Source organism: Corvus kubaryi, unplaced genomic scaffold (genome assembly GCF_017639235.1).
Source record: "Corvus kubaryi isolate FWS band 111438036 unplaced genomic scaffold, C.kubaryi_AGA036_p1.0 37387, whole genome shotgun sequence".
Lineage (NCBI taxonomy): Eukaryota > Metazoa > Chordata > Aves > Passeriformes > Corvidae > Corvus > Corvus kubaryi.
Window position 1 is genome coordinate 9,749,141 of NW_024581129.1, and position 10,605 is coordinate 9,759,745.

The 10,605-nt window shown below is 42.4% G+C and overlaps 1 protein-coding gene across 2 annotated transcripts; it reads left to right on the top strand.

The window, feature by feature from the left end:
* The first annotated feature begins 312 nt into the window (after positions 1–312).
* On the top strand, positions 313–10,457 carry TVP23A (trans-golgi network vesicle protein 23 homolog A). Of its 2 annotated transcripts, none has more exons than XM_042037625.1 (7): positions 313–714; positions 797–876; positions 4,793–4,937; positions 5,897–5,986; positions 7,561–7,686; positions 9,264–9,393; positions 9,793–10,457. In XM_042037625.1, exons 1-7 carry the CDS (start codon positions 328–330, stop codon positions 9,849–9,851), a joined length of 1,017 nt encoding a protein of 338 aa, XP_041893559.1. In that variant the 5' UTR covers positions 313–327; the 3' UTR covers positions 9,852–10,457. The 2 variants fall into 2 exon arrangements, with proteins under 2 accessions (XP_041893559.1, XP_041893560.1); XM_042037626.1 differs by having other exon boundaries at positions 4,793–4,829.
* Positions 10,458–10,605: the final 148 nt, after the last annotated feature.

Below are 10,605 nucleotides of genomic sequence, written 5' to 3' on the forward strand. Positions count from 1 at the left end.
CGTTCCCTTGGGTCCTGTCACTGATCACTACAGAGAAGAGATCAGTGTCTGCCCCTCCACTTCCCCTTGTGAGGATATCGAAGAGCACACGGAGGTGTTCCCTCAGTCTCCTCCAGGCTGAACAAGCCGAGTGACCTCAGCTGCTCTAAGGGGCCGAGTTACCTCCACTGCACCAGTGGCACATCCACAGTGCTGTGGTGCTACCGCCTCCCCTCAGAGCTGTCCCCCCACAGCTGTCCCCCCCCACAGGCACTGGGCCGCTGGGAGCGGGGACAGCACTGGCCGGGCGGTGGGTGTGCGCCAAACGCGACACGCAGGTGTGCTCTCATGTTGGTACATACACATTCACCTTTCCCTCCACTCCTTCTTCCTTTCAGGGCTTGTATTCAGCATGAGACCCCAGCGACCGTGACGGGGCCGGTGCGTGTGGCGAGCCCTCGGGGCGGACAGCTGACCGCGCTGAGGGCCGGGGGCGGCTGCGGCCCCTCACGCTGCCGCCCGGGCCACTGCCAACGCCCGCTCGGCCACTCACCCCAGGGCCGGAGGGAGGAGCGGGTGTCCCCGGGGTCTCCCGGGCGGTGCCCGGTGAGGCGCAGCCGCCGCGGCCTGTGGCGAGCGGCAGCGCCGCTCCAGCCCCGCAGGGCCGGGCCGGAGCCCGGCCCGTTTTCCCGGGGCCAGCCGGGGGTCCTGGAGCCACGGGCCGGGATGAAGCAGGTAGGGGCGGCGGGCGCTGCGGGCGGGCCGCGGCTCGGCTCGGCTCCCCCGGGCCCCGCACGCTGACGGGCTCCCGCCGCAGGCGCTGGTGGACGACACCGAGGATGTGTCCCTGGATTTCGGGAGCGAGGAGGAGCTGGCGCTGCGGAAAGCGCGGATCAGGTAACGGCGCGCAGGCTGCAGCATCGCGGCGCCCGGGCCCGGGCGGCCCTGGCTGTTCCGGTGTACAGAACACTCCCTTTAAACGCTTCATTCCGATTTTTACAGGGGTGGTGGTCAAGCGCTGGAACAGGCTGCCCAGGGAGGTTGGGGAGCCTCCGTCTGGGAGATGCCCGGGCTGGAGCAGGCGAGGCCCGGCCTCACTGCCCGGCATCAGCTGGTCACTGGAAATGAAAACCTGACACACTCAACATCCCAAACCCCCAGCAAACAGTGCTTTAGTTAGAGATGGAGCAGTAGAGAGGGCTCTCATCTCCAGCAAAGCCCACTGTGCAGCAGTGCTCAGACATTGCAGTGCACGCCTGGCTGCAATAAAACTGCCATGATTTCCTACCACGGGATGTGATGTTGTGTGAAATATAAAATGTCTTATGCTTGTAGATGTTACCCAAGAAAACCCAAGCCGGTAACCCATCCCATTTGTCAGGCTAAGCAGTTTACCCTTGGGTTCCTCGTCAGAGGTGTCACTCTGCAGCTCTGGCCACACAGAGGTCCCAGGTGACAGAGCTGTTCAATCACTGGCTTTTGATGAATCTCCAGTCAAAGACTGTGAAAGGAAGAGTTTTATGTCAAAAGGAATTAGGCATGCACTGATCAATAATGTATATAATCAGCTGTGATTTAGATTGCTTTCTTCTACCTTGCCCCAGTATGGTCTGGTTCTTTACAATGATAATACTTCTTGTAGGTGTAAACAAAGAAATATAATAGATGTTAAACCTGACACATTATCTGAGATAACAAGCAATTGTGTACCTTAACAATACAACTACTCTCTTTTACTAGTGTCTAGCAAAGCATTTCTGCCCTTGCACTGCTTTGGACTTTGTAACTACTTGAGCCAGCCCTGACATAAGATTAACCTTCCCAGAATTGCCTTGGTTTTCCACCTTAGCAGCAGCACACATTTAAAATGAAGGTTTATATTTTGGTGCAGTCTTGGAGAACATAGCCTAAACGATTCAACTAAGCTGGGAAATACAGCTTAGAAGTACCTTGATCACATGAGCCACAGATTACGTCTGAGGGACCAGACTAGACGAAGCATGAAGTGAAACCACTCTGAAATGTTTGTAGGAGGGCCACAGCACCAGGCACTTTACTCTAGAGATCCTAGAGATTGCTCCTGGTTCATGCTACTCAGTAATACAGCACAGGTGAAGTATCAGCAAACCGTACTATTCTGTGATCCACTTTGTGTAGACATTGGTTTAATTAGAGACAGCTCTTTCTTGCCCTCAAGACAATATTAAAAGATGATGTTGTATTGAAAATTCATCTGCTATAGAATGCAGAAATGAAACTACTTACATTGGTCACACATGTTTGTCTTTATATTTCTGAAGAATCTTGTGCTAACAAGCCTGGAACACACCTAGGTGCTGCAAAATTTTCTTATCTTATTAGACAGCATAACAAGATGCCCTCTAATCATCATTTGTCTTTAACTTTATCCCAATTTCATGTATCTTGAACTTGTTTAGAATTTGCATAGGCTATGACAAATTGTGCTTTTGTGATTCTCTGAGGTATGTGCAAAAAAGCTCCTTAAAAGCAAAAGGTTAGTGGCTACTTTCCTAAGAAATTGGAAAAGGATAACTTAAATTCATTGCAGTACCAGAACTTCGGATCTGGAAGTTGGGAGCATATGATTGCTTCTTTTACAAATCAGCCAGGAAACACAATGATCAAGCCAGAGAAGAGAGCCCATTTATTCAAAATTTGCCTCAATATGTTTTAAAATATCAGACAGAAGAAAACCCAAAAAACCCCCCAAAACCCAGCATGTATAGTGCTCCTGTGGCACTTCCGAGCAGGTACCTGGAATGATTCTCCTGTAGTTCACTGGCATAGCTTAGGCGTGACCCAAATTTGATTCTTTAACATGGAATGCAACTAAACTGATTACAGCTCATTCCTATCCTAACAGGCATCATGCTCACAAACTGAACAGAGGTTATTGTAACAAGGTAAATGGCAATCATTGAGTCTTAAGGCTCCAGTTCTATATTAATGGATGTTTAGATGCAACAGGAAAAGTAGAAGTCCAAGCAAGTGTGTTGCTGTGCTTTCAGGAGCAAATGTATAGCAAGCTGAGCCAGTGCAGAGTTGCAGTTTCCTTTATCCTTTCCATAGACTCAGTAAGTGCTTGGCACTGTAATAAATGAGAACTTCTTGCTCTTTTTTTTTTTTTTTTTTAGTAAATACCCTTCAGTGTTTGATATTGGAACAAATTCAGCATCCAAACAGTAATGCTGTTGTAATCCAGTAATACTGCTGAATCTGCCTTCCAAAATGAAACATGACTTCTCCAAAGTTACTGCCACGTTTGAAGCACTGATCCATTAAACAAGCTCAGGCAACCCTGGTGTGCTTTGGGGTTGTGATCTATGAAAGCTGCTCATGACACAAGGGTACCACTTACATAATGGATTCTTACATCTTCTTGACCAAGATCAAGGCTTGAAGCAGCAAGGCACTGTCTGTTTTAGCCAGTTCACAACATCCCCTCCACCCACCTGTGGAAAAGCCCCTGTTGCTTAAAATGTCGCATGTTCAGTTCTAAGTCAGAAGAAGTTTTTGGAAAGTTCGAAGTTCTCATGGGCATGACCAGGAGTAAATATAAACTACAACTGTGCATCATTCTGGCCTCTCCAGTCATGTGTGTATTACAAGTGCAGTATTGCCATTAGAGAAAGATAAACACCAGAACAGTTAAACAGCTATAGAGTAATATAACAAAAAGGATATTTAAGTTGTAATAGTTATTATACTTCTATAACTATAATTTAAGTTTTTAATAAGGCAATTCTCGATATATGTCTCATTTTATTAAACACAGTAATAGAATAACATTTAATAGTTAAATAGTTGATTACACCCTAGGCCATGCTTTTGTTAATTGGCCATACTACTGTTAATTGTTCACAGAGAGGTAGGAGCTTAATGAGACAATTGTTGACTTAAATATCTTATTCAGATACTTTATTCACTAAGCTTCAAGGAAGAAGTTAGTTAACTGCAAGAGCCTGTAGGTCATTCTCACTTTCAACTAATTAACACAAACAACTGTACAGAGTAAGATTTTTACTTGACATATTACCCTGAAAATTGTACTGTGCTCATTACAGGATTCTCCAGCCCGCCCATCCTACTATGCAGGCCAATATTCCATGTCACATAATTATTTCGCTGTAATTTCTCTTTCTTTTGTTACAGACAAAATTTTGTTCAATATAGGAAAAGCGTAAATACTAGTGAAGTTAATAAGCAATAATTCAGAAGAACTATTAGATTCCCAAATCATTCTGCCTGTCTAAAAGGAAGTGTTTGGGTTTAGACATTAAATAGGAAAGTTCATTTTGTCTTATAGCAAACAGCTACAATTCTTTTTTTTAGTTTTACAGTTCATATTTTGTTTTCAAAACTGTTCTGAAAGGCGTAAGAGCTTTTTCAATTCTTTTGGGCTTTGCAGTGTTGATTCATTTCATGAAACAGTGAGGATTTTATGGTACTGTGTTGCATGCAACCACTAAATTCCTTCACACAGTACCACAGAATCTGGTGAAAGGCTCCATATTTTGTTCTGTCTTTGAGAAAGTTTTGAGAGGAACACCACATTTGTCTTTTAGCTTTAGACTAAAGTTTGGCTGTTGATATTACCATTGCTTTGATAATGAAGATATACACCAATGTTATATATTTCAATAATATATATATTATTGAAATAATAGCAGCTGCAAACCAAAATACCATTATAAACTTGAAACAGCTGTGTTGTGCTACACTGTCACCAAGTACTGTAACATTCCTTCCCGTCCCATAACCTCATATATTCTCTGTGTTTTCTCTTTTCTAGGCACCCACTGGCCACCTTTTTCCACCTGTTTTTCCGAGTGAGTGCTATTGTTACCTACTTGTTCTGTGACTGGTTCAGCAACAGCTTTGTTGCCTGTTTTGTCACAATTCTCCTCCTTCTGTCCTTTGACTTCTGGTCTGTCAAGGTAAGATGACCCTGAATAGTAATTACCTTGGAAAGTATTTTGTTCGTCATTAATTAAAACAAAAAAAGTGAATTTTTTTTTCAGTCAATGTTGTCAATTTGTATAATGTCAGATGTGACAAAAATACTGCAATCTGTTGATTTATTAAATGTCTAGCCCTTTTTAATGAAGATGTTCACATATTTTAGTTATTTAGCACCATGTTTTCTATGGCTGACTACTAAGGTCTACTAATATGGTGAGAAAATTGCTTTGCCATATATAGATTTGTTTGTATGCTTTCCCCCATAAAAAAATTAATAAAAAAATTAAAGTAATACTGGTTTTCAGTAATGGATGCCCAAGGACATCCAGATCTGCAACCCTGTGCAGGGGCTACAGAAGACTCCTGAAAGCCCAGCTCTGGTGCCCTAATCCCATGCAGACAGGTGGGTCAGGCCAGCCCAGGATACAGGGACTCCACATGTGGAACAAGGCTTTTGTTTTGTAGGAGTGAAACACTGATGCACCTCCAGGATTCACCAGCTTCTGGTGTTGATCCAGGTGCAGAAATATTTTCTTGGTTTGTTTCCTTGATCCCACACAGCTTATTTGCTTGTCATTAATCTTCCATTTTTCAGTGTGTTTTTGTTCTCAGTATTCCTCTTTTACTGAGGAAATTTGTTTATTGGGTGTTTGTCCAATTAATGGACTTGAAAAAATATAACCTATAATATCTTATCTAAGTAAGTGCTATTGTGCTAATGATCATATTGAAAGAGAACAGGCCTCTAAATTTGTAACTTCACCCATCGTTAATGGCTGTTGTACCCAAGCTGGCACAGGTTTTAGAAGTAATTTTAGTATTTGATAAAGATGATTTTTGAACATGCTTGTCTTTTTAATTTTTTCTATTTTAACTGTTATACTGACAAGTGACTTGTGCTACTGATTCATGCAAATAATGGTTTCATCACTAGAATGTGACAGGAAGACTCTTGGTTGGTTTGCGTTGGTGGAACCAGATTGATGAAGATGGAAAAAGTCACTGGATGTTTGAAGCAAAAAGGGTAAGTATATTAATAGAAGTAGGCACAGGGCAAACAGAATCCATAGGAAATTTGTAAAGCTGATACCAAGTCAAATAGAGTAACAAATAGAGCACCTTTGTAACAGTTACTTTTTATCCAGCTTCCATAGAAAACAATGTCAGTATTCAGGTACAAGCACTGGTTTGTCACATCCTGGAAGCATTCAGGGCAAAACAGGTCTCACAACATTGTCGTCATATGGATCAGCAGAATAAATATTCTTACCGTGGTGCTATAGGTAGGAAATGTTTCTGGCAGTTCTATTTTCTAGTGAGAATATCTTGTAATAAACACATCTTCCCATAGATAATCCCAACACAGAATCCTCTTCAGGAAAGATCTATGTGGAAACCAATGCTGAACAGTTCAGATTTAGTATTTTGAAGTTAATATTTTATTCACATTCGTGGAATATGGTGGGAAAGAGAACCTGGATCACAGAGCATTCTGATACTGCCAGTGCCCCTCAAACACACTGAGGGGAAAAAAAAAAAAGCCCTACAGAATGGTATTTGGCAACACTGCCACAGTCAAGGCTCAGGGTTTTGCTCTCACTTGTTGACATTCTCTCTGCAGTCCCACTGAGCCCGGCAGAGCAGCATCCAGGCGCTGCTCACCGGGACTTTCTTTGGAGCCCTCCCGCCGTGTCCCCAGCCCGCGCGGGCTGTCTCGGTGTGCGGGGCTGCAGTGCCCTCTGCAGCGCCCTCTGCAGCCTCGGCTGCGGCTCCAGGGTGTCCCGAGCACGGAACACAGATTAATGTGCTTCCTGTACGTGTAAGGGAGGCCTGAAGACAGAATAGAGGAAACTCTGCACAAAAGAATACATGGAAAATTCAATACACTGAAAATCAACTAAAAACCTTTTCAGTTTTCAGAGTGGAAGAGTCCAGAAGGTTTTCTTTTCCAGCTGTGATGCTTCTGTTTCAGAAGTTGGCTCTAGAAGTTGTTGAGTAGTCTGAAGGTTGGAGTGAGATTTTGAATTTTGGAAAGATCAGAACCTTGTGAACAATCCTCTTGTTTCAGGGATTTTTTTTGTTCTTTTTTAAGTGATGAGTGATGAGCCCCACAGTGTACATAGAGACATGTGAGTTGTGCTGACCTGAAGAAATCTGTAAGCAGGGCATGCAGGCTGCCTCTTGCAGGTACAGTGTCCCCAACACTAGCATGATACAAGAGGCATTTTCAAAGCCACAGTTCTTCATTCATGGAATGTCAGCAGAGTTCAGAAGCAAAACCCAAGTATTAGTTTATACAATAGGAAAATAAGCTTCATGCAAGATTTAAATTAAGCTAAGATACTGCATCTTTTTAGGAAAATGTACAGAAATGTGCACTTTTATGAGAATTCTGGTCTGAACTAGAACCAACTGATAAATCCTATGGATGAAAATGCTGTTGTGTACAGTAGGGCATCAGGAAGGAGACTGTGCATGAGCTACTTCTCAGTTAATCGTCTTCTATGCATATCATAAGTGAAATCTTCCTCCTCTGTTCATTTGTCATTTATTGTGGGTTTTGACTTTGTGACCAATAGTCTCCATTTTTTCTTCCAGGTGCCTACAATAGCTGCCTCAACTGAAACTGAAGCCCGAATCTTTTGGCTCGGTCTTATCATCTGCCCAGTGATTTGGACAATGTTTTTCTTTAGCACCTTGTTCTCCTTGAAGCTGAAATGGCTGGTGAGTCAGGGGGTACTGAAGACAATCTTGGTAGAGGAAGAACCCAGATGTTAGTTTTGAACCAAATCTTCCAACAGTACAAAAATTCCACCAGCAGCTTCAAAGAATCCTGAGGACTTTTCTGCTGTCAAGGCCTGCACTCTGGAATGGATTGGTAATTTTTAGCTGCACTTCTAATGGGTTATCAGATGTCAACTCCTTCATCTAGAGGACCCCAAGTAGTGGGCAAAATTATGGGCTTCTTTTTTAACTGTAGCAACTTACTCTTCCCCAATTTATTTCAGTCAAATGAAACTAATAGGAGTGGACAAAGAATGAACCAGTGTTGTTGGTTTTCAGGATTTTAGGTCTCCTGGGAACTTAAATGTACTTACTCTTAAAAGTAAGGATTTTAGATCTCTGGCACCATTCCCTTTTGAAAGAAACAGCATCATTAGTTCTTAAAGACTTGATAAATTGAGCTATAAGTAAGTATTTGATAATTACTCTACTTACAAGTCATCTACTTAAAAAAACCCAACACTTTTTTTAATTATAAGAGGAAATTTACCCCATATCTTCATTACATGAAGATATTTTTGTCTATGAAATTTTCACATTTTCCCCTGTAAACATTAAGTGCTTGGATAATTGCTGCACTATTCATTCTGTCAATTTCCCAGCCATGCTCAGTACCATTTCTTAATTCAATTTGAAGAGATAAAAAGCACCTCCAACATGTGCAGCTACATAACCAGTAACAGCCAAGATTGCATATTATTATTCAATTAAACAAGAAATTCAGCTATGGGCATGAATCAATTGCTAATCATTAACTGCTTTCTGGTGCCCCTAAACAAGCAAAAGTTAAAATTAAACCAGCACTTTGTTCAGAGCTCCACCTTTATTTTTGAAAAGCAGATTGTTTGCTGAGCCAAAAGCTGCTTGGAGACAGAACTCTAACTGGCACAGGGGGCAGGTTGCCCAGGTGCTTGTAAAAGGCAAGTTAGACAAATGAAGTAAGATCACTTCTGGGAAACTGGTTCTGAAGGCTAAGAGAAACATTTTTATCAGTTACTGCATTAGTCCACCTGCAGCTAAGCCTGACACACCACAAACAGCTGACTATTTTCACTGCACATCAATGCTAGATAAGGAATCCTGTCTATGGATGCTCTTTATAAATCTGTAAAGTATAGAGCTTATTTGTATGTAATAAGTTGTTTGTTAGCTAAACAGGCTGGCAGGTGTGCCATGTATCTGGATGTAAAACTCTTAAATATGAATGGGGCTTAAAAGAAGTGAAATGTTTCTGGCACTGGGGGAGTAGGTCCTTTTTTTGAGTAAGTGCTTTAAGGAAAGTAATGAAGTCTTTCAAGAGACAGAGTGACAAAACTGGTATCGGTGTTTTGATAAAAAGAGGTATTTTGTGGAAAGGAAGTATTGTGTTTGATGTGATTGGAGGTCTTTGAAGGCCATTTATTATTGTGCTCTTACAGCACATGTTTATCTGGATAGTGTTTACACACACGTGTATATCCCACACAGTCAATGCGTAGCTGTGGATTTGTCCCTGCTGAACTCTTGTTTGTCCACAGGCTCTCGTGATTGCTGGGATCTCCCTCCAGACTGCTAATTTATATGGCTACATCCACTGCAAGTTAGGGGGACAAAAAACCAGCAGCAGAGTAACTTCAAGGTTGTTTGGCACTGCAGATGTTCCCAAGAGTAAGTACTGAGCTTCAGCCCGTGGGGTAGCACAGGCCAACCTGCCTCTCATGGCTGGTGCTGGCTCTTCTCAGCTCTCAGTTCCTGCAGTGAGTCCAGGGTGATCCTGATTATCCACCAAGCCTCTGGCAGTGTCACATGGAAGGGCCATACCCCAGGTCACTTTGCTCCATGTTTGGAAGCCGGCTGAACTCCACAACTGAGCTGCTTCCAAGCTTCAGGAAGAATGTCCTTAAGTTAAATCCTTGGAGTTACTATAATTCTAATGCCTCTGCTTAAGCACAGCTGGAAGAACCATCTTCAACCCTCAGGCTTCCAGCTGGCAGCTCCCTGCTTTTGTAAGAGATCCCTGTGTCCCAGGTTATGCTTACAGCCACATGTGCTCTGTTCCCTCAACAGGACAGAGCAGAATTTCAGAAGATGGCAGTGAAGAACATGGGAAGACAGGCACTAGGTAACCAAACCAGGAAGAGCTAAAGGATGAGCAGTAAACAAAGTAATTCATGAAAGCTGTTCTTCATGGGAAGATATTTAGATAAAGCTCTTATAGAATTATGCCTGCATGAAATAAAGTCATTTGTGTTTGAGTCTTTAGCTCCTGGAAGGTTTAAAGCCTTTGTTACTTAAAAGCTTCACCAAAAAGTTGTTTGTTTGAGCACAGACAGTGCTCATGGTTTACACGGAGCATGCTGCTTTCAGAAAAGTTACCAACTAACCTCAAATTGCTGGATTATCTTAACCAAGAATTACGTGTAATGAAAAGACAATGCTAATTTGTTTAACTTTGGAACTACAATAAACAAAATCAAACTGCCTTTCCCTCTTGTACACTATACTGATTTTGCAGAGCTTTGAAATTACAATCCCAAAGGGCCTCTTAGTTATTAAAGATACTGAATGCTTATTTTTTAATGTTCAGGCTTTTGGCCAAATAGAATAAAACAAAAGTCAGGTACCGTGTTCACATACTACTTGTGTGAAGCTGGCAGTTATGTAGAATTAAAACATTAATCTTGTTTTGACACCTGTAAAAAAATAAATAAAGCAATGCACTGATACTGTAATACTACTGTGGCTTTCCCACTTTTTCACTGAAAGGAGACACTTAAGTGATGTTATTCAGGGAGAGAGAACGGGCATTACAGCTCACCCTTGTGCAGCAGGCACGATAAAGGCTGCTGCACATGCTTCAGTGTCAACCTAGCATATTTT

Bases quoted from the DNA above. Each gene is read 5' to 3' on its own strand.
- TVP23A (XM_042037625.1), top strand. From the start codon at position 328: ATGTTGGTACATACACATTCACCTTTCCCTCCACTCCTTCTTCCTTTC. The intron at 4,938-5,896 runs GTAAGATGACCC...TTTCATCACTAG, and splicing joins TTGACTTCTGGTCTGTCAAG to AATGTGACAGGAAGACTCTT. The intron at 7,687-9,263 runs GTGAGTCAGGGG...GTTTGTCCACAG, and splicing joins CCTTGAAGCTGAAATGGCTG to GCTCTCGTGATTGCTGGGAT.